The 23826-nt window shown below is 32.2% G+C and overlaps 2 protein-coding genes across 3 annotated transcripts in view; one reads left to right on the forward strand and one right to left on the reverse strand.

Annotated features, from left to right (window-relative positions):
* Nucleotides 1–2949, forward strand: part of micall1a (MICAL-like 1a) — a 15453-nt gene extending 12504 nt beyond the window's left edge. For both annotated transcript variants that reach the window (XM_041036446.1, XM_041036447.1), the window contains exons 13-16: nt 89–162; nt 688–802; nt 902–948; nt 1051–2949. In XM_041036446.1, the coding sequence (XP_040892380.1) occupies nt 89–162; nt 688–802; nt 902–948; nt 1051–1184 (370 nt within the window). In that variant the 3' untranslated portion in view covers nt 1185–2949. The remainder of the gene's footprint in view (nt 1–88; nt 163–687; nt 803–901; nt 949–1050) is intronic.
* On the reverse strand, nt 2655–23618 carry c4h22orf23 (chromosome 4 C22orf23 homolog). The gene is made up of 7 exons (XM_041036448.1): nt 23563–23618; nt 4544–4641; nt 4313–4375; nt 3812–3985; nt 3483–3620; nt 3136–3236; nt 2655–2872 (listed from the first exon to the last, which is right to left on the reverse strand). The coding sequence occupies exons 2-7, from the start codon at nt 4632–4634 to the stop codon at nt 2759–2761; spliced, it is 681 nt and encodes a 226-aa protein (XP_040892382.1). The 5' UTR covers nt 4635–4641; nt 23563–23618; the 3' UTR covers nt 2655–2758.
* Nucleotides 23619–23826: the final 208 nt, after the last annotated feature.

Raw genomic sequence — 23826 nt, forward strand, 5'->3', positions numbered from 1 at the left:
AAGTAGATAGTACTGCAGTAAAATTCTAAAAGTAGTAAAGTGGAGGATATCAGTTTCTAACATAGGGCTGAAATGTTTCTCACTGCAGGGCGAAGCAGCAGAACCTGGAAGAGAGGCAAGCTGATGTGGAGTATGAGCTGAGGTGTCTGCTCAACAAACCAGGTGTGTTTGGCCTCATCATGTTAAGAGTGCCCAAGTCATTGCCTGTTGGGTCTGGTGTGTTATTTGGATTCATGTTACAAAGCAAAAAAAAAAAAAACAGCCACTCAGATTTCACCTGTACAATTACACACAGATTAAATTAAAGAAGAAACGCTGTATTCTTATATCTGTGACCAAAAAAACATTTGAAAATTAAACTTCTGAACTTTACTGCCATACTTCTGAACATTTTCCCCTTATATAGTGCTTTATACAAACACTGCATACTGTACTCAGTGCTACACTGATCTACAGTTGAGGACTCTCCCCTGACAGGAATGTAGATGAGATATGGATGTGCATTTACACGTATATTTACTGATGTTACTGTTTCTTCAATAATTCATAAATCCTCCAAACACCTGCGGTGTTAGTGTTAGTGCTTTTCTGTTCTATTTTTATATTGATTATCATATGTTATTTATGTAGTGAATTCACATATGTAGTATACAATAAATAATTCATCATCTTCCCTTTCTGTCTCAGAGAAAGACTGGACTGAGGAGGACAAGAGCCGGGAGCAGGAGCTAATGGCTGAGCTGGTTACCATCATTGAACAGCGCAACCAAATCGTCAACAACATGGACCAGGACAGGCAGAGGTAATCAATACTAGTATTTATTCTGTGTCTCTGTGACCCAGGATGCACTGAATGGTGATGTCTGCAACTACCAGTGATCTAACAACCTTTCTGTCACAGGGATGAAGAGGAGGATAAACTTATGGAGGCCATGCTGAAGAAGAAAGGTAGGAATGATGAGTTGTAGCAGATGAAACATTCTTTAGATGAGAGCAGTCACGGTAGATAAAATGTACGTCTTTTTTTTTTCTCTTTTTCATTCTCATCAGACTTCAATAAGGAGCCTGACAGCCACCAGCCAAAAAAGAAAGGGGCAAAGTTCAAACCCATTAAAGTGCTGAAGCGGCTGAGCCATAAAGGAGAACATGGCAGTAGCCACAGCCCTCACAAGGAGAAAAGCTGAACAGCCGTGGATGCTTTCTCCTCCATGAGGATATAAAACCGTTTTAACAAGACTAAGGAAAATTTAAAAAAAAATGTGAGAAAAGACATACATCAGGTCAAGAAGATGAGATGACAAGTGTGTTATCAATGACTTTAAGTGCAACCCAGAATCCCCTCACTCCCTGCCCATGTCTTACTTTGATGCTTGTCCAAAAAGTCTCTCCATTGACTCTTGTCTGTTGCCTTTGTGTGTTGAAACAGACAATATAACAAGTGCTTTAAGAGCTGACATATTGTGCAAGCTCTCTGACCTTTCAAGCTTGTGAAGCATAGATTAGGTTTCTGAATTACCTAACTGATGTGTTGTACGTTCTCGCTTCACTTTCCATTGTATTGCACAGCGACTCTGCCCTTTAGGCCTTTTGTCAAGGTTCAGCAGTGGTTTGATTCGTCTATTCACCTTACATGAAGTCAGTGGGATGCAGTTTTATCCCTGATATCCATGAGTTTGTAATCTTTTTATTCTTATCCTGAGTACACATCGTGATTACCTGTCTCCTCTGCTCCTTGTGTTCAAAGGTCAGTAGGTGGATATCTGAGAAGGTTTATGTTATCCCTGGTTCAAGCCTGTGGTACTAGTGAAAGCAAAAGTTTTTGTTTTTTTTAAATTAAGATGAACCTGCTTTAATTTTTACAACATCTACCCTTGAAGTTCTCAGCCAACAATGGATATCTAAGTTCCCCTAGCTGCTTTATGACGATTGTTGTTTTTATGTTTTGTTTTTGTGTATGTGACTGGAAACAAAAGTGGAATTCAAACTCAGATTTAGAAAATGTGAGACCTGGAGGGCAGCATTACAGAAATTGTCAAACTGCAGATGTCTGTTAGTAAGTTTTATTAAAAGGTGACACATGCAATAGTGAATCTTAGAAAAGGCCAATACTCAGTATTTTAACAACTGTACATAACAGTTTTAACCAGTGGGGAAAATCTGAATATGCAATCATTAATTTATATTCGACTATGCCTTTCTGTATGTTTCAGTGTCTTGCCTTAAAAGTGGACAGGAAAAAAAAACGTGTTAATGTTGAGATTGATTGTACGAGTGCCATTTATTTAATTGCATATGTGGATTAGCGTCATTTGTTGGAGCTGATGTAAATGCCTGTATTGTTTACTCATTCTGTTCCTGTCCTGTCATTTAGATTTTCTCTTTGTTCTCCATTTTAAATGGAAACCTCTGTTTTGTCTTTTGTCTGCATTGTCTTCCTGTTCAGCTGAAACCAAGGGTTTCTGTAGTTCTATACATTGTCCTAAAACAGCAGCAGGATTATATAAAATACTGACACTGGAAGGCAGAGGAATAAAATAATTTAATGCAAGTAGATGATGTTTGTTTCTTGTGAATTTAATCCTGTCACAGCCTGACAGCACATTAGTCTTCACTGCTGTAGTGACACACTCATTATATTGCACTTCATTCAACTCATTTATAATCTGAACCTGTCTGTGTTGAATGGTTGAGCAGTTGTACTGTTTGTAGCTAACTTCCAAGTGTTGAGTCTGTGGTCAGTCTTCTCTGCTGTTGTCTCCTACGACTCCACGTCTTCAGTTGGCTGTTCTGCGCTGTCCTCTTTCTGTTTTGATGTCACTGTATCTGTCTTGAGACAGCGGGCCTTGTCCAGCGCCTCCAGTTCTCTGATTTTCTGTATTCAAGTCGTGACACGGCACAGGTCTCAGTGCAGTTGTATTTCAGAGAGAATAAATGACCTTTACCCCTTCAGTGTGCCCAGAACCTGAACCTTACGCAATTTTAAGTCTCTTTCCAGAATACTACTGATCTGTCCTTCAGCACATAATTATAGTGTTTATACGATTAAGATTAGATTTGGAGTTACGAAAAGCTTTTTCAAAATACAGCTCAGCATAATACAAACAAATCTGAGATAAAGCGTAAACCATTATTTACCTGGGATATTTCAGTGTTGACAATGTTGATGTACTTCTTCTCCTGACCCAGAGAGGCCATGTCTGCCAGAAACTGCCTTCTTTCCTCTATCTCATCCAGAACTACAGAAAAAACACAAACACAGGTTAATTTTAGACTTCTTTAAGCAGCAGTGGACATATTTAGTCAAACTGAGCTGCACAGAGCAGAATTTTATTTGGGCTGAAATGAACAGAAACAAAACATGATCATCTTGGTGTCTTACACATATCATCTTATTTCATATGTGGTGTGTTTCTGTTCAGGTTGTATTGGGAATACTTGCTCATTGTTAAAGCAGTTTCTGTTTCTGTGCAGTTACATCTCACCTTGCTGAAACCGGTCTCTCTCCTCCTCCACTTCTGAGTTCAGACATGAAGAAGTATTTTGGGAACATACAGCTGTGGGTTCTTCTTGTCCCGTTGCAAATATATTCTGAAGCCTCCTCTTCTCTTTCTCTAAGTCTCCTAGAATAAGAGTGAAAAAACGAGAGTGACAACATGATCAAATGTTTCTCAGAATGCAGAAAACAAAAAAATTTGACTACAAATTGAGCCAGATTTAGTGATCAATGACCTAAATTGCTACAGTTTACAACATAAACCTGCCAAAACACGTTTGTGCAGAACTAGGAAAGGTGTCAGCCTCAAGAACATACTCGTAGGAGTGGGACGAAACTTTTCTCTGACGTAGCTGTCCCCAGAACGGCAAGATTCAGCGCTGCGTCGCTGAGGCTTGGCTGGCAGGCGTTTCTGGACAGGTTTACTGGTCTTGGGCTGAGGGGGAGAAGCTGATGATGTGAGATCAGAGGCCAATGGCAAAGCTGCTCCATCTGTGGAGGAAAAGTTTAAAAAAATAAAATGTTTTAGTGCTAAATGACTCAAATAATGTGTTGGGGGAGCAGTGCAAACTGCAAAAATAATTCACTGTTCAAGGGGAACTTCTCTATTTTCATTAGTAAATTAATAATGTGTTGCTAACTGACCGTTCAGTGTAGGAACAGGAATCATCAGCGGGCCGATGTGTAATTTTAACAATATGTAAAGCTGGGTGTTGCAGTAAAGATACAGTATGTGGAGAGCACTTTATCACACCAAACAATCCCACAAAACCACCATATTACCTCTCCCACCCCCTCATCCCATAGCCTCAAACTTACTCTTCAGACTTTCATTGACCTGTTTTCTCTGGAGGTTGGTGAGCCTGGACTCCTGCATCATTACTGAGCAAAGAGGAGAGCATGATCAAAAATACACAGCACAATCCTACACAGTGGTAAACAATTCTGTGTACCTGCACACATGGACATATACACAGTCGGTTCCTCTATCTATGTGTGTCCCATTCACACCAAACCGTGCACACAAGAATATCAAGTGCATCATCTCACGTCTCAGCATGTCCTGGGTCTCCTTGCTGTACGCGGTGGCCCTGGCATTGTTCCACAGTCCTCCAGCTCTGCTTTGCGAAGAGGCCTCCATCTGCAACCTCAAAGACACACAAAATACATCACCCACAATCCCTGGGGTTTAACTCTATCTCTGTTATATTGTGACCTACAGTCAGGAGCGGGCTGGGGTTGAAATTCAGCCCGGGAGCTTGGTTTGGGGAGGCCTTTTACCCGACCGCACGACGGATGCAAATGGAACTATGATTTTAAAATGAATACTTTATTTGCAATATAAAAACAATCTAATGATATACAGTCAGTAGAGTGGACTAAAAAAAGTCAAAATTTTTTTTGACCTCAAAATGTCATAAAAAACATCATAGTATAGTAAGGCGTCAAAATAGGCCAAAAAAAGTCAAAAATTTTTTTGACCTCAAAATGTCATAAAAAACGTCATAGTATAGTAAGGCGTTTTTTTCGACCAAAAAAAGTCACAATTTTTTTTACCTCAAAATGTCATAAAAAAGGTTATAGTATAGTAAGGCGTCAAAATCGGCCAAAAAAAGTCAAAAAAAATTTTTTCCTCAAAATGTCATAAAAAACGTCATAGTATAGTAAGGCGCTTTTTTCGGGCAAAAAAAGTCAAACTTTTTTTTGACCTCAAAATGTCATAAAAAACGTCATAGTATAGTAAGGCATCAAAATCGTCCAAAAAAAGTCAACATTTTTTTTGACCTCAAAATGTCATAAAAAACGTCATAGTATAGTAAGGCGTCAAAATCGGCCAAAGAAAGTCAAATTTTTTTTTACCTCAAAATGTCATAAAAAACGTCATAGTATAGTAAGGCGTTTTTTTTTCGGCCAAAAAAAGTCAAAATTTTTTTTGACCTCAAAATGTCATAAAAAACATCATAGTATAGTAAGGCGTCAAAATAGGCCAAAAAAAGTCAAAATTTTTTTTGACCTCAAAATGTCATAAAAAACGTCATAGTATAGTAAGGCGTTTTTTTCGGCCAAAAAAAGTCACAATTTTTTTTGACCTCAAAATGTCATAAAAAAGGTCATAGTATAGTAAGGCATCAAAATCGGCCAAAAAAAGTCAAAAAAAATTTTTTCCTCAAAATGTCATAAAAAACGTCATAGTATAGTAAGGCGCTTTTTTAGGGCAAAAAAAGTCAAACTTTTTTTTGACCTCAAAATGTCATAAAAAAGGTCATAGTATAGTAAGGCATCAAAATCGGCCAAAAAAAGTCAACATTTTTTTTGACCTCAAAATGTCATAAAAAACATCATAGTATAGTAAGGCGTCAAAATCGGCCAAAAAAAGTCCAAATTTTTTTTGACCTCAAAATGTCATAAAAAAGGTCATAGTATAGTAAGGCGTCAAAATCGGCCAAAAAAAGTCAAAAAAAATTTTTTCCTCAAAATGTCATAAAAAACGTCATAGTATAGTAAGGCGCTTTTTTCGGGCAAAAAAAGTCAAACTTTTTTTTGACCTCAAAATGTCATAAAAAACGTCATAGTATAGTAAGGCGTCAAAATCGGCCAAAGAAAGTCAAAAAAAATTTTTTCCTCAAAATGTCATAAAAAACGTCATAGTATAGTAAGGCGCTTTTTTCGGGCAAAAAAAGTCAAACTTTTTTTTGACCTCAAAATGTCATAAAAAACGTCATAGTATAGTAAGGCATCAAAATCGTCCAAAAAAAGTCAACATTTTTTTTGACCTCAAAATGTCATAAAAAACGTCATAGTATAGTAAGGCGTCAAAATCGGCCAAAGAAAGTCAAATTTTTTTTTACCTCAAAATGTCATAAAAAACGTCATAGTATAGTAAGGCGTTTTTTTCGGCCAAAAAAAGTCACAATTTTTTTTGACCTCAAAATGTCATAAAAAAGGTCATAGTATAGTAAGGCATCAAAATCGGCCAAAAAAAGTCAAAAAAAATTTTTTCCTCAAAATGTCATAAAAAACGTCATAGTATAGTAAGGCGCTTTTTTAGGGCAAAAAAAGTCAAACTTTTTTTTGACCTCAAAATGTCATAAAAAAGGTCATAGTATAGTAAGGCATCAAAATCGGCCAAAAAAAGTCAACATTTTTTTTGACCTCAAAATGTCATAAAAAACATCATAGTATAGTAAGGCGTCAAAATAGGCCAAAAAAAGTCAAAATTTTTTTTGACCTCAAAATGTCATAAAAAAGGTCATAGTATAGTAAGGCGTCAAAATCGGCCAAAAAAAGTCAAAAAAAAATTTTTCCTCAAAATGTCATAAAAAACGTCATAGTATAGTAAGGCGTCAAAATAGGCCAAAAAAAGTCAAAATTTTTTTTGACCTCAAAATGTCATAAAAAACGTCATAGTATAGTAAGGCGTTTTTTTCGGCCAAAAAAAGTCAAAAAAAAATTTTTCCTCAAAATGTCATAAAAAACGTCATAGTATAGTAAGGCGCTTTTTTAGGGCAAAAAAAGTCAAACTTTTTTTTGACCTCAAAATGTCATAAAAAAGGTCATAGTATAGTAAGGCATCAAAATCGGCCAAAAAAAGTCAACATTTTTTTTGACCTCAAAATGTCATAAAAAACATCATAGTATAGTAAGGCGTCAAAATAGGCCAAAAAAAGTCAAAATTTTTTTTGACCTCAAAATGTCATAAAAAAGGTCATAGTATAGTAAGGCGTCAAAATCGGCCAAAAAAAGTCAAAAAAAAATTTTTCCTCAAAATGTCATAAAAAACGTCATAGTATAGTAAGGCGCTTTTTTCGGGCAAAAAAAGTCAAACTTTTTTTTGACCTCAAAATGTCATAAAAAACGTCATAGTATAGTAAGGCGTCAAAATCGGCCAAAGAAAGTCAAAAAATTTTTTTACCTCAAAATGTCATAAAAAAACGTCATAGTATAGTAAGGCGTTTTTTTCGGGCAAAAAAAGTCAAAATTTTTTTTGACCTCAAAATGTCATAAAAAACATCATAGTATAGTAAGGCGTCAAAATAGGCCAAAAAAAGTCAAATTTTTTTTTGACCTCAAAATGTCATAAAAAACGTCATAGTATAGTAAGGCGTCAAAATGGGCCAAAAAAAGTCAAAAAAAAATTTTTCCTCAAAATGTCATAAAAAACGTCATAGTATAGTAAGGCGCTTTTTTAGGGCAAAAAAAGTCAAACTTTTTTTTGACCTCAAAATGTCATAAAAAACGTCATAGTATAGTAAGGCGTTTTTTTCGGGCAAAAAAAGTCAAAATTTTTTATTGACCTCAAAATGTCATAAAAAACATCATAGTATAGTAAGGCGTCAAAATAGGCCAAAAAAAGTCAAATTTTTTTTTGACCTCAAAATGTCATAAAAAACGTCATAGTATAGTAAGGCGTGTTTTTCGGCCGAAAAAAGTCACAATTTTTTTTGACCTCAAAATGTCATAAAAAAGGTCATAGTATAGTAAGGCGTCAAAATCGGCCAAAAAAAGTCAAAAAAAAATTTTTCCTCAAAATGTCATAAAAAACGTCATAGTATAGTAAGGCGCTTTTTAAGGACAAAAAAAAAGTCAAACTTTTTTTTGACCTCAAAATGTCATAAAAAACGTCATAGTATAGAAGGCGTCAAAATGGGCCAAAAAAAGTCAATATTTTTTTTTGACCTCAAAATGTCATAAAAAACGTCATAGTATAGTAAGGCGTTTTTTTAAGCCAAAGAAAGTCAAAAATTTTTTTTACCTCAAAATGTCATAAAAAACGTCATAGTATAGTAAGGCGTTTTTTTCGGGCAAAAAAAGTCACAATTTTTTTTGACCTCAAAATGTCATAAAAAAGGTCATAGTATATCAAGGCGTCAAAATGGGCCAAAAAAAGTCAAAAAAATTTTTTTCCTCAAAATGTCATAAAAAACGTCATAGTATAGAAAGGCGTTTTTTTTGGGCAAAAAAAGTCAAAATTTTTTTTGACCTCAACATGTCAGAAAAAACATCATAGTATAGTAAGGTGTCAAAATCGGCCAAAAAAAGTCAAATTTTTTTGGACCTCAAAATGTCAAAAAACGTCATAGTATAGTAAGGCGTTTTTTTAAGCCAAAGAAAGTCAAAAATTTTTTTTACCTCAAAATGTCATAAAAAACGTCATAGTATAGTAAGGCGTTTTTTTTCGGCCAAAAAAAGTCAAAATTTTTTTTGACCTCAAAATGTCATAAAAAACGTCATAAGGCGCTTTTTTCGGCCAAAAAAAGTCAAAATTTTTTTTGACCTCAACATGTCAGAAAAAACGTCATAGTATAGTAAGGTGTCAAAATCGGCCAAAAAAAGTCAAATTTTTTTTTGACCTCAAAATGTCATAAAAAACGTCATAGTATAGTAAGGTGTTTTTTTTGGGCAAAAAAAGTCAAAATTTTTTTTGACCTCAAAATGTCATAAAAAACGTCATAGTATAGTAAGGCGTCAAAATCGGCCAAAAAAAGTAAAAAAAAAATTTTTGACCTCAAAATGTCATAAAAAACGTCATAGTATAGTAAGGCGTCAAAATCGGCCAAAAAAACTCAAAAAGTTTTTTGACCTCAAAATGTCATAAAAAACGTCATAGTTATAGTAAGGCGTCAAAATGGGCCAAAAAAAGTCAAAAATTTTTTATTGACCTCAAAATGTCATAAAAAACGTCATAGTATAGTAAGGCGTTTTTTTCAGCCAAAAAAAGTCCAAATTTTTTTATTGACCTCAAAATGTCATAAAAAATGTCATAGTATAGTAAGGCGCTTTTTTCGGCCAAAAAAAGTCAAAATTTTTTTTGACCTCAAAATGTCATAAAAAACGTCATAGTATAGCAAGGCCTCAAAATCGGCCAAAAAAAGTCAAAATTTTTTTGGACCTCTAAATGTCATAAAAAACGTCATAGTATAGTAAGGCGTTTTTTTCGGCCAAAAAAAGTCAAAAATTTTTTTGACCTCAAAATGTCATAAAAAACGTCATAGTATAGTAAGGCGCTTTTTTCGGCCAAAAAAAGTCTAAATTTTTTATTGACCTCAAAATGTCATAAAAAATGTCATAGTATAGTAAGACGCTTTTTTCGGCCAAAAAAAGTCAAAATTTTTTTTGACCTCAAAATGTCATAAAAAACGTCATAGTATAGCAAGGCCTCAAAATCGGCCAAAAAAAGTCAAAAAATTTTTTGACCTCTAAATGTCATAAAAAATGTCATGGTATAGTAAGGCGTTTTTTCCGGCCAAAAAAGGTCAAAATTTTTATTGACCTCAAAATGTCATAAAAAATGTCATAGTATAGCAAGGCGTCAAAAAGGGTCAAAAAAAGTCAAAAATTTTTTTGACCTCAAAATGTCATAAAAAACGTCATAGTATAGTAAGGCGTCAAAATGGGCCAAAAAAAGTCAAAAAAAAATTTTTGACCTCAAAATGTCATAAAAAACGTCATAGAATAGTAAGGCGTTTTTTTCGGGCAAAAAAGTCAAAATTTTTTTTGACCTCAAAATGTCATAAAAAAGTCATAGTATGGTAAGGCGCTTTTTTCGGCCAAAAAAAGTCAAAATTTTTTTTGACCTCAACATGTCAGAAAAAATGTCATAGTATAGTAAGGTGTCAAAATCGGCCAAAAAAAGTCAAATTTTTTTTTGACCTCAAAATGTCATAAAAAACGTCATAGTATAGTAAGGCGCTTTTTTCGGCCAAAAAAAGTCTAAATTTTTTATTGACCTCAAAATGTCATAAAAAATGTCATAGTATAGTAAGACGCTTTTTTCGGCCAAAAAAAGTCAAAATTTTTTTTGACCTCAAAATGTCATAAAAAACGTCATAGTATAGCAAGGCCTCAAAATCGGCCAAAAAAAGTCAAAAAATTTTTTGACCTCTAAATGTCATAAAAAACGTCATAGTATAGAAAGGCGTTTTTTTCGGGCAAAAAAAGTCAAAATTTTTTTTGACCTCAAAATGTCATAAAAAACGTCATAGTATAGCAAGGCGTCAAAATGGGCCAAAGAAAGTCAAAAAATTTTTTGACCTCAAAATGTCATAAAAAACGTCATAGTATAGTAAGGCGTCAAAATCGGCCAAAAAAAGTCAAAATTTTTATTGACCTCAACATGTCATAAAAAATGTCATGGTATAGTAAGGCGTTTTTTCCGGCCAAAAAAGGTCAAAATTTTTTTTGACCTCAAAATGTCATAAAAAACGTCATAGTATAGCAAGGCATCAAAATCGGCCAAAAAAAGTCAAAATTTTTTTTGACCTCAAAATGTCAGAAAAAACGTCATAGTATAGTAAGGCGTCAAAAAGGGTCAAAAAAAGTCAAAATTTTTTTTGACCTCAAAATGTCATAAAAAACGTCATAGTATAGTAAGGCGTCAAAATGGGCCAAAAAAATTCAAAAAAAAATTTTTGACCTCAAAATGTCATAAAAAACGTCATAGAATAGTAAGGCGTTTTTTTCGGGCAAAAAAAGTCAAAATTTTTTTTGACCTCAAAATGTCATAAAAAAGTCATAGTATAGTAAGGCGTCAAAATGGGCCAAAAAAAGTCAAAAAAAAATTTTTCCTCAAAATGTCATAAAAAACGTCATAGTATGGTAAGGCGCTTTTTTCGGCCAAAAAAAGTCAAAATTTTTTTTGACCTCAACATGTCAGAAAAAATGTCATAGTATAGTAAGGTGTCAAAATCGGCCAAAAAAAGTCAAATTTTTTTTTGACCTCAAAATGTCATAAAAAACGTCATAGTATAGTAAGGCGTTTTTTTTGGGCAAAAAAAGTCAAAATTTTTTTTGACCTCAAAATGTCATAAAAAACGTCATAGTATAGTAAGGCGTTTTTTTCGGGCAAAAAAAGTCAAAATTTTTTTTGACCTCAAAATGTCATAAAAAACGTCATAGTATAGTAAGGCGTTTTTTTCGGGCAAAAAAAGTCAAAATTTTTTTACCTCAAAATGTCATAAAAAACGTCATAGTATAGTAAGGCGCTTTTTTCGGGCAAAAAAAGTCAAACTTTTTTTTTACCTCAAAATGTCATAAAAAACGTCATAGTATAGTAAGGCGTCAAAATCGGCCAAAGAAAGTCAAAAATTTTTTTTACCTCAAAATGTCATAAAAAAACGTCATAGTATAGTAAGGCGTTTTTTTCGGGCAAAAAAAGTCAAAATTTTTTTTGACCTCAAAATGTCATAAAAAACATCATAGTATAGTAAGGCGTCAAAATAGGCCAAAAAAAGTCAAATTTTTTTTTGACCTCAAAATGTCATAAAAAACGTCATAGTATAGTAAGGCGTCAAAATGGGCCAAAAAAAGTCAAAAAAAAATTTTTCCTCAAAATGTCATAAAAAACGTCATAGTATAGTAAGGCGCTTTTTTAGGGCAAAAAAAGTCAAACTTTTTTTTGACCTCAAAATGTCATAAAAAACGTCATAGTATAGTAAGGCGTTTTTTTCGGGCAAAAAAAGTCAAAAATTTTTTTGACCTCAAAATGTCATAAAAAACGTCATAGTATAGTAAGGCGTTTTTTTCGGCCAAAAAAAGTCAAAAATTTTTTTGACCTCAAAATGTCATAAAAAAGGTCATAGTATAGTAAGGCGTCAAAATGGGCCAAAAAAAGTCAAAAAAAAAATTTTCCTCAAAATGTCAGAAAAAACGTCATAGTATAGTAAGGCGTTTTTTTCGGCCAAAAAAAGTCAAAAATTTTTTTGACCTCAAAATGTCACAAAAAACGTCATAGTATAGTAAGGTGTCAAAAAGGGCCAAAAAAAAGTCAAATTTTTTTTTGACCTCAAAATGTCATAAAAAACGTCATAGTATAGTAAGGCGTCAAAATGGGCCAAAAAAAAGTCAAATTTTTTTTTGACCTCAAAATGTCATAAAAAACGTCGTAGTATAGTAAGGCGTTTTTTTCGGCCAAAAAAAGTCAAAATTTTTTTTGACCTCAAAATGTCATAAAAAACATCATAGTATAGTAAGGCGTCAAAATCGGCCAAAAAAAGTCAAATTTTTTATTGACCTCAAAATGTCATAAAAAATGTCATGGTATAGTAAGGCGTTTTTTTCGGCCAAAAAAAGTCAAAATTTTTTTTGACCTCAAAATGTCATAAAAAACGTCATAGTATAGCAAGGCCTCAAAATCGGCCAAAAAAAGTCAAAATTTTTTTTGACCTCTAAATGTCATAAAAAACGTCATAGTATAGTAAGGCGTTTTTTTCAGCCAAAAAAAGTCAAAATTTTTTTTGACCTCAAAATGTCATAAAAAACGTCATAGTATAGTAAGGCGCTTTTTTCGGCCAAAAAAAGTCTAAATTTTTTATTGACCTCAAAATGTCATAAAAAACGTCATAGTATAGTAAGGTGTTTTTTTTGGGCAAAAAAAGTCAAAATTTTTTTTGACCTCAAAATGTCATAAAAAACGTCATAGTATAGTAAGGCGCTTTTTTCGGCCAAAAAAAGTCTAAATTTTTTATTGACCTCAAAATGTCATAAAAAATGTCATAGTATAGTAAGACGCTTTTTTCGGCCAAAAAAAGTCAAAATTTTTTTTGACCTCAAAATGTCACAAAAAACGTCATAGTATAGCAAGGCCTCAAAATCGGCCAAAAAAAGTCAAAAAATTTTTTGACCTCTAAATGTCATAAAAAACGTCATAGTATAGTAAGGCGTTTTTTTCGGGAAAAAAAAGTCAAAATTTTTTTTGACCTCAAAATGTCATAAAAAACGTCATAGTATAGCAAGGCGTCAAAATGGGCCAAAGAAAGTCAAAAAAATTTTTGACCTCAAAATGTCATAAAAAACGTCATAGTATAGTAAGGCGTCAAAATCGGCCAAAAAAAGTCAAAATTTTTATTGACCTCAAAATGTCATAAAAAATGTCATGGTATAGTAAGGCGTTTTTTCCGGCCAAAAAAGGTCAAAATTTTTTTTGACCTCAAAATGTCATAAAAAACGTCATAGTATAGCAAGGCATCAAAATCGGCCAAAAAAAGTCAAAATTTTTTTTGACCTCAAAATGTCAGAAAAAACGTCATAGTATAGTAAGGCGTCAAAAAGGGTCAAAAAAAGTCAAAAATTTTTTTGACCTCAAAATGTCATAAAAAACGTCATAGTATAGTAAGGCGTCAAAATGGGCCAAAAAAAGTCAAAAAAAAATTTTTGACCTCAAAATGTCATAAAAAACGTCATAGAATAGTAAGGCGTTTTTTTCGGGCAAAAAAAGTCAAAATTTTTTTTGACCTCAAAATGTCATAAAAAAGTCATAGTATAGTAAGGCGTCAAAATGGGCCAAAAAAAGTCAAAAAAAAATTTTTCCTCAAAATGTCATAAAAAACGTCATAGTATGGTAAGGCGCTTTTTTCGGCCAAAAAAAGTCAAAATTTTTTTTGACCTCAACATGTCAGAAAAAATGTCATAGTATAGTAAGGTGTCAAAATCGGCCAAAAAAAGTCAAATTTTTTTTTGACCTCAAAATGTCATAAAAAACGTCATAGTATAGTAAGGTGTTTTTTTTGGGCAAAAAAAGTCAAAATTTTTTTTGACCTCAAAATGTCATAAAAAACGTCATAGTATAGCAAGGCCTCAAAATCGGCCAAAAAAAGTCAAAAAATTTTTTGACCTCTAAATGTCATAAAAAACGTCATAGTATAGTAAGGCGTTTTTTTCGGCCAAAAAAAGTCAAAATTTTTTTTGACCTCAAAATGTCATAAAAAACGTCATAGTATAGCAAGGCGTCAAAATGGGCCAAAGAAAGTCAAAAAATTTTTTGACCTCAAAATGTCATAAAAAACGTCATAGTATAGTAAGGCGTCAAAATCGGCCAAAAAAAGTCAAATTTTTTATTGACCTCAAAATGTCATAAAAAATGTCATGGTATAGTAAGGCGTTTTTTCCGGCCAAAAAAGGTCAAAATTTTTTTTGACCTCAAAATGTCATAAAAAACGTCATAGTATAGCAAGGCATCAAAATCGGCCAAAAAAAGTCAAAATTTTTTTTGACCTCAAAATGTCAGAAAAAACGTCATAGTATAGTAAGGCGTCAAAAAGGGTCAAAAAAAGTCAAAATTTTTTTTGACCTCAAAATGTCATAAAAAACGTCATAGTATAGTAAGGCGTCAAAATGGGCCAAAAAAATTCAAAAAAAAATTTTTGACCTCAAAATGTCATAAAAAACGTCATAGAATAGTAAGGCGTTTTTTTCGGGCAAAAAAAGTCAAAATTTTTTTTGACCTCAAAATGTCATAAAAAAGTCATAGTATAGTAAGGCGTCAAAATGGGCCAAAAAAAGTCAAAAAAAAATTTTTCCTCAAAATGTCATAAAAAACGTCATAGTATGGTAAGGCGCTTTTTTCGGCCAAAAAAAGTCAACATTTTTTTTGACCTCAACATGTCAGAAAAAATGTCATAGTATAGTAAGGTGTCAAAATCGGCCAAAAAAAGTCAAATTTTTTTTTGACCTCAAAATGTCATAAAAAACGTCATAGTATAGTAAGGCGTTTTTTTTGGGCAAAAAAAGTCAAAATTTTTTTTGACCTCAAAATGTCATAAAAAATGTCATAGTATAGTAAGGCGTTTTTTTCGGCCAAAAAAAGTCAAAAATTTTTTTGACCTCAAAATGTCATAAAAAAGGTCATAGTATAGTAAGGCGTCAAAATAGACCAAAAAAAGTCAAAAAAAAATTTTTGCTCAAAATGTCATAAAAAACGTCATAGTATAGTAAGGCGTTTTTTTCGGGCAAAAAAAGTCAAAAATTTTTTTGACCTCAAAATGTCATAAAAAACGTCATAGTATAGTAAGGCGTTTTTTTCGGGCAAAAAAAGTCAATTTTTTTTTTACCTCAAAATGTCATAAAAAACGTCATAGTATAGTAAGGCGTCAAAATCGGCCAAAAAAAGTCAAAATTTTTTTACCTCAAAATGTCATAAAAAACGTCATAGTATAGTAAGGCGTCAAAATGGGCCAAAAAAAGTCAACATTTTTTTTTACCTCAAAATGTCATAAAAAACGTCATAGTATAGTAAGGCGTTTTTTTCGGGCAAAAAAAGTCAATTTTTTTTTTACCTCAAAATGTCATAAAAAACGTCATAGTATAGTAAGGCGTCAAAATGGGCCAAAAAAAGTCAAAATTTTTTTACCTCAAAATGTCATAAAAAACGTCATAGTATAGTAAGGCGTCAAAATGGGCCAAAAAAAGTCAAAAATTTTTTTGACCTCAAAATGTCATAAAAAACGTCATAGTATAGTAAGGCGTTTTTTTCGGCCAAAAAAAGTCAAAAATTTTTTTGACCTCAAAATGTCATAAAAAAGGTCATAGTATAGTAAGGCGTCAAAATGGGCCAAAAAAAGTCAAAAAAAAAATTTTCCTCAAAATGTCAGAAAAAACGTCATAGTATAGTAAGGCGTTTTTTTCGGCCAAAAAAGGTCAAAAATTTTTTTGACCTCAAAATGTCACAAAAAACGTCATAGTATAGTAAGGTGTCAAAAAGGGCCAAAAAAAAGTCAAATTTTTTTTTGACCTCAAAATGTCATAAAAAACGTCATAGTATAGTAAGGCGTCAAAATGGGCCAAAAAAAAGTCAAATTTTTTTTTGACCTCAAAATGTCATAAAAAACGTCGTAGTATAGTAAGGCGTTTTTTTCGGCCAAAAAAAGTCAAAAATTTTTTTGACCTCAAAATGTCATAAAAAACATCATAGTATAGTAAGGCGTCAAAATAGGCCAAAAAAAGTCACATTTTTTTTTTACCTCAAAATGTCATAAAAAACGTCATAGTATAGTAAGGCGTTTTTTTCAGCCAAAAAAAGTCAAAAATTTTTTTGACCTCAAAATGTCATAAAAAACGTCATAGTATAGTAAGGCGTCAAAATCGGCCAAAAAAAGTCAAAAATTTTTGACCTCAAAATGTCATAAAAAACGTCATAGTATAGTAAGGCGTCAAAATGGGCCAAAAAAAGTCAAAATTTTTTTGACTTCAAAATGTCATAAAAAACATCATAGTATAGTAAGGCGTCAAAATAGGCCAAAAAAAGTCAAATTTTTTATTGACCTCAAAATGTCATAAAAAACGTCATAGTATAGTAAGGCGTCAAAAAGGGCCAAAAAAAGTCAAAATTTTTTTTGACCTCAAAATGTCATAAAAAACGTCATAGTATAGTAAGGCGCTTTTTTCGGCCAAAAAAAGTCAAAATTTTTTTTGACCTCAAAATGTCATTAAAAACATCATAGTATAGTAAGGCGTTTTTTTCGGCCAAAAAAAGTCAAAATTTTTTTTGACCTCAAAATGTCATAAAAAACATCATAGTATAATAAGGCGTCAAAAAGGGCCAAAAAAAGTCACATTTTTTTTTGACCTCAAAATGTCATAAAAAAACGTCATAGTATAGTAAGGCGTCAAAAAGGGCCAAAAAAAGTCAAAATTTTTTTTGACCTCAAAATGTCATAAAAAACGTCATAGTATAGTAAGGCGTCAAAAAGGGCCAAAAAAAGTCAAATTTTTTTTTGACCTCAAAATGTCATAAAAAACGTCATAGTATAGTAAGGCGTTTTTTTCGGCCAAAAAAAGTCAAAATTTTTTTTGACCTCAAAATGTCATAAAAAACATCATAGTATAGTAAGGCGTTTTTTTCGGCCAAAAAAAGTCAAAATTTTTTTTGACCTCAAAATGTCATAAAAAACATCATAGTATAGTAAGGCGTCAAAATAGGCCAAAAAAAGTCACAATTTTTTTTGACCTCAAAATGTCATAAAAAACGTCATAGTATAGTAAGGCGTCAAAATCGGCCAAAGAAAGTCAAAAATTTTTTTTACCTCAAAATGTCATAAAAAACGTCATAGTATAGTAAGGCGTTTTTTTCGGCCAAAAAAAGTCAAAATTTTTTTTGACCTCAAAATGTCATAAAAAACGTCATAGTATAGTAAGGCGTCAAAATAGGCCAAAAAAAAGTCAATTTTTTTTTTACCTCAAAATGTCATAAAAAATGTCATAGTATAGTAAGGCGTTTTTTTTTGGGCAAAAAAAGTCAAAATTTTTTTTGACCTCAACATGTCAGAAAAAACGTCATAGTATAGTAAGGTGTCAAAATCGGCCAAAAAAAGTCAAATTTTTTTTTGACCTCAAAATGTCATAAAAAACGTCATAGTATAGTAAGGCGTTTTTTTAAGCCAAAGAAAGTCAAAAATTTTTTTTACCTCAAAATGTCATAAAAAACGTCATAGTATAGTAAGGCGTTTTTTTCGGGCAAAAAAAGTCACAATTTTTTTTGACCTCAAAATGTCATAAAAAAGGTCATAGTATATTAAGGCGTCAAAATGGGCCAAAAAAAGTCAAAAAAAATGTTTTCCTCAAAATGTCATAAAAAACGTCATAGTATAGTAAGGCGTTTTTTTTGGGCAAAAAAAGTAAAAATTTTTTTTGACCTCAACATGTCAGAAAAAACGTCATAGTATAGTAAGGTGTCAAAATCGGCCAAAAAAAGTCAAATTTTTTTTGACCTCAAAATGTCATAAAAAACGTCATAGTATAGTAAGGCGTTTTTTTAAGCCAAAGAAAGTCAAAAATTTTTTTAACCTCAAAATGTCATAAAAAACGTCATAGTATAGTAAGGCGTTTTTTTCGGGCAAAAAAAGTCACAATTTTTTTTGACCTCAAAATGTCAGAAAAAAGGTCATAGTATATTAAGGCGTCAAAATGGGCCAAAAAAAGTCAAAAAAAATTTTTTCCTCAAAATGTCATAAAAAACGTCACAAGGCGCTTTTTTCGGCCAAAAAAAGTCAAAATTTTTTTTGACCTCAACATGTCAGAAAAAACGTCATAGTATAGTAAGGTGTCAAAATCGGCCAAAAAAAGTCAAATTTTTTTTTGACCTCAAAATGTCATAAAAAACGTCATAGTATAGTAAGGCGTCAAAATCGGCCAAAAAAAGTCAAAAAAAAATTTTTGACCTCAAAATGTCATAAAAAACGTCATAGTATAGTAAGGCGTCAAAATGGGCCAAAAAAACTCAAAAAGTTTTTTGACCTCAAAATGTCATAAAAAACGTCATAGTTATAGTAAGGCGTCAAAATGGGCCAAAAAAAGTCAAAAATTTTTTTTTTACCTCAAAATGTCATAAAAAATGTCATAGTATAGTAAGGCGTTTTTTTTTGGGCAAAAAAAGTCAAAATTTTTTTTGACCTCAACATGTCAGAAAAAACGTCATAGTATAGTAAGGTGTCAAAATCGGCCAAAAAAAGTCAAATTTTTTTTTGACCTCAAAATGTCATAAAAAACGTCATAGTATAGTAAGGCGTTTTTTTAAGCCAAAGAAAGTCAAAAATTTTTTTTACCTCAAAATGTCATAAAAAACGTCATAGTATAGTAAGGCGTTTTTTTCGGGCAAAAAAAGTCACAATTTTTTTTGACCTCAAAATGTCATAAAAAAGGTCATAGTATATTAAGGCGTCAAAATGGGCCAAAAAAAGTCAAAAAAAATGTTTTCCTCAAAATGTCATAAAAAACGTCATAGTATAGTAAGGCGTTTTTTTTGGGCAAAAAAAGTAAAAATTTTTTTTGACCTCAACATGTCAGAAAAAACGTCATAGTATAGTAAGGTGTCAAAATCGGCCAAAAAAAGTCAAATTTTTTTTGACCTCAAAATGTCATAAAAAACGTCATAGTATAGTAAGGCGTTTTTTTAAGCCAAAGAAAGTCAAAAAATTTTTTAACCTCAAAATGTCATAAAAAACGTCATAGTATAGTAAGGCGTTTTTTTCGGGCAAAAAAAGTCACAATTTTTTTTGACCTCAAAATGTCATAAAAAAGGTCATAGTATATTAAGGCGTCAAAATGGGCCAAAAAAAGTCAAAAAAATTTTTTTCCTCAAAATGTCATAAAAAACGTCACAAGGCGCTTTTTTCGGCCAAAAAAAGTCAAAATTTTTTTTGACCTCAACATGTCAGAAAAAACGTCATAGTATAGTAAGGTGTCAAAATCGGCCAAAAAAAGTCAAATTTTTTTTTGACCTCAAAATGTCATAAAAAACGTCATAGTATAGTAAGGCGTCAAAATCGGCCAAAAAAAGTCAAAAAAAAATTTTTGACCTCAAAATGTCATAAAAAACGTCATAGTATAGTAAGGCGTCAAAATCGGCCAAAAAAACTCAAAAAGTTTTTTGACCTCAAAATGTCATAAAAAACGTCATAGTTATAGTAAGGCGTCAAAATGGGCCAAAAAAAGTCAAAAATTTTTTATTGACCTCAAAATGTCATAAAAAATGTCATAGTATAGTAAGGCGCTTTTTTCGGCCAAAAAAAATCTAAATTTTTTTTGACCTCAAAATATCATAAAAAACGTCATAGTATAGTAAGGCATCAAAATGGGCCAAAAAAAGTCAAATTTTTTATTGACCTCAAAATGTCATAAAAAACGTCATAGTATAGTAAGGCGTTTTTTTCGGCCAAAAAAAGTCAAAATTTTTTTTGATCTCAAAATGTCATTAAAAACGTCATAGTATAGTAAGGCGTCAAAATCGGCCAAAAAAAGTCAAAAAAAAATTTTTGACCTCAAAATGAAATAAAAATGTCATAGTATAGTAAGGCGTCAAAATGGGCCAAAAAAAGTCAAAAATTTTTTTGACCTCAAAATGTCATAAAAAACGTCATAGTATAGTAAGGCGTCAAAATGGGCCAAAAAAAGTCAAAATTTTTTTTGACCTCAAAATGTCATAAAAAACATCATAGTATAGTAAGGCGTTTTTTTCGGCCAAAGAAAGTCAAAATTTTTTTTGACCTCAAAATGTCATAAAAAACGTCATAGTATAGTAAGGCGTTTTTTTCGGCCAAAAAAAGTCAAAATTTTTTTTGACCTCAAAATGTCATAAAAAACATCATAGTATAGTAAGGCGTCAAAATAGGCCAAAAAAAGTCAAATTTTTTTTTTGACCTCAAAATGTCATAAAAAAACGTCATAGTATAGTAAGGCGTTTTTTTCGGCCAAAAAAAGTCAAAAAATTTTTTGACCTCAAAATGTCATAAAAAACGTCGTAGTATAGTAAGGCGTTTTTTTCGGCCAAAAAAAGTCACAATTTTTTTTGACCTCAAAATATCATAAAAAACGTCATAGTATAGTAAGGCATCAAAATCGTCCAAAAAAAGTCAACATTTTTTTTGACCTCAAAATGTCATAAAAAAGGTCATAGTATAGTAAGGCGTCAAAATCGGCCAAAAAAAGTCAAAAAAAAATTTTTCCTCAAAATGTCATAAAAAATGTCATAGTATAGTAAGGCGCTTTTTTTCGGCCAAAAAAAAATCAAAATTTTTTTTGACCTCAAAATATCATAAAAAACGTCATAGTATAGTAAGGCATCAAAATCGTCCAAAAAAAGTCAACATTTTTTTTGACCTCAAAATGTCATAAAAAAGGTCATAGTATAGTAAGGCGTCAAAATCGGCCAAAAAAAGTCAAAAAAAATTTTTGACCTCAAAATGTCATAAAAAACGTCATAGTATAGTAAGGCGCTTTTTTCGGCCAAAAAAAATCAAATTTTTTTTTGACCTCAAAATATCATAAAAAACGTCATAGTATAGTAAGGCATCAAAATCGTCCAAAAAAAGTCAACATTTTTTTTGACCTCAAAATGTCATAAAAAACGTCATAGTATAGTAAGGCGTCAAAATCGGACAAAAAAAGTCAAAAAAAAATTTTTGACCTCAAAATGTCATAAAAAACGTCATAGTATAGTAAGGCGTCAAAAAGGGTCAAAAAAAGTCAAAAATTTTTTTGACCTCAAAATGTCATAAAAAACGTCATAGTATAGTAAGGCCTCAAAATGGGCCAAAAAAAGTCAAAAAAAAATTTTTGACCTCAAAATGTCATAAAAAACGTCATAGTATAGTAAGGCGTCAAAATCGGCCAAAAAAAGTCAAAAATTTTTTTGACCTCAAAATGTCATAAAAAAGTCATAGTATAGTAAGGCGTCAAAATGGGCCAAAAAAAATCAAAAAAAAATTTTTCCTCAAAATGTCATAAAAAACGTCATAGTATAGTAAGGCGCTTTTTTCGGCCAAAAAAAGTAAAAAATTTTTTTGACCTCAACATGTCAGAAAAAATGTCATAGTATAGTAAGGCGTTTTTTTCGGCCAAAAAAAGTCAAAATTTTTTTTGACCTCAAAATGTCATAAAAAACGTCATGGTATAGTAAGGCGTCAAAATGGGCCAAAAAAAGTCAAAATTTTTTTGACCTCAAAATGTCATAAAAAACGTCATAGTATAGTAAGGTGTCAAAATCGGCCAAAAAAAGTCAAATTTTTTTTTACCTCAAAATGTCATAAAAAACGTCATGGTATAGTAAGGCGTCAAAATGGGCCAAAAAAAGTCAAAATTTTTTTGACCTCAAAATGTCATAAAAAACGTCATAGTATAGTAAGGCGTCAAAATGGGCCAAAAAAAGTCAAATTTTTTTTTGACCTCAAAATGTCATAAAAAACGTCATAGTATAGTAAGGCGTCAAGAAATGCCAAAAAATGTCATATTTTTTAAGACCTCAAAATGTCATTAAAAGCATCATATGGCCGTAAGGTGTCAAAAAATGCCAAAAAAAGTCATATTTTTGTAAGACCTCAAAATGTCATAAAAAGCATCATACGGCCGTAAGGCATCTAAAAATACCAAAAAAAAGTCATATTTTTTTAAGACCTCAAAATGTCATAAAAAACGTCATAGTATAGTAAGGCGTTAAAATAGGCCAAAAAAAAGTCATATTTTAGTAAGACCTCAAAATGTCACAAAAAATGTCATAGTATAGTAAGGCGTCAAACTAGGCCAGAAAAAGTCATATTTTAGTAGGACCTCAAAATGCTATAAAAAATGTCATACGGCCGTAAGGCGTCAAAATAGGCCAAAAAAAGTCATATTTTAGTAAGAGCGGGGGGGGGGTCTCGGCCAGCTGACCCGTAGAGTAACCGCCTCTCCGCCAAATATGGAAAGTATACTCCCACTAAAAAATATGACATGTTAGCTAACGTCAGCTAAAATTACTGTTAATGTGTTAGCTTAGATTTTTTTGCAACACCTATGTACAGTCACTCAGTGTAATAAAATGTTATATGTAACAGTAAATTCTGTACAGAAACAGAATATTGTTGAATATATTTTTTGTTATTTAATGTTCTATTTTCTCTGCTGAGTAAATAAAGAAACAAAGGGAAAATTGGTCAATTTTTCTCTTTTTTAATCAAGCAAAACATCTTTTGTGTTAACATCCACTCAGTCTTTGTTCAGAAAATGATAATATATTTCACTTTCAGGGTGTCTTGGACCTAACAAAGACAGTTAGAGCAGAACAACACAACACAACACACAGAACAGGGCTGTTTAATAAGCAGGATTTGACGCATTCCTACACTTATAAAATGCAATTCAATGTGGAAGTAATCCAAGTATTCAGAATACGTTCCTCAGATTGAGTAATGTAATGGAATAAGTTACAAATTACTTTTTGGGCATGTAATCTGTATTCTGTAACGGAATACATTTTATATACAATACAGTATCCTTCCCAACACTGCGTGATCCTCACTGCTGAAACTTACAACTCCCCCCTTGGTTACGTTCCACTCTGTGCCACCTGCGGCTGCGAGGACACGCTGCTGCGGTACACTGATATTGCATTTTATAGGGTAAAAAAAACGTTCCGACCACCGGCCAGGAACAGACCGGCCGTTCGGGAAACCTCCCGATGGCCAGCCCGCCCCTGCCTACAGTTCAAAGACAAAGACACTGAATGACCACTATGTCAGAAGCTATACTGATTTTACTGGGCAATTGAGAGATTTGCAGTTTCACAGCCATGTGGCCACCATACAAATAAAAGTTTACCTGTAGTATCATGTTTAATAAAAATAGTCAGTTAAATTTCCGATGCCCTCGGGAGACAAGTGTGTGATTGTTGATCGTACAAAATAATTTTAGCTTAGCTAAATTCTATTTGCATCTAGCTAACAGTGGTTTTGCTAGGCGGCTAACAACAACAGCTGAAAGTCAGTGGAGTCAGAGTTGACTTAGGACAAGAAGACATGATTTAACACGACATAGAAAGAACTTACTGAAACACTTGTCCTATCACACGTCCTTCGTAAACTCACTTCAGTGCTTATTTCTGTTGACAAATTCCAGCGCAAGTAGTAGCGTCTTCTCCAGTGTTACTGAGCGCCGTTGCTATAGCAACAGTTTGTTGTTGTTGTTAACATCAAACTGTTGCTATAGCAACAGTTTGTTGTTGTTAAGGCAAAAACAAAATGATAAGAACGATAATATTCCTAACTTCAGATAAATGTAAAACAAATTTCAGTTTTTAATCGACGGCTCTA

This window comes from Toxotes jaculatrix, chromosome 4 (genome assembly GCF_017976425.1).
Source record: "Toxotes jaculatrix isolate fToxJac2 chromosome 4, fToxJac2.pri, whole genome shotgun sequence".
Taxonomy (NCBI): domain Eukaryota; kingdom Metazoa; phylum Chordata; class Actinopteri; family Toxotidae; genus Toxotes; species Toxotes jaculatrix.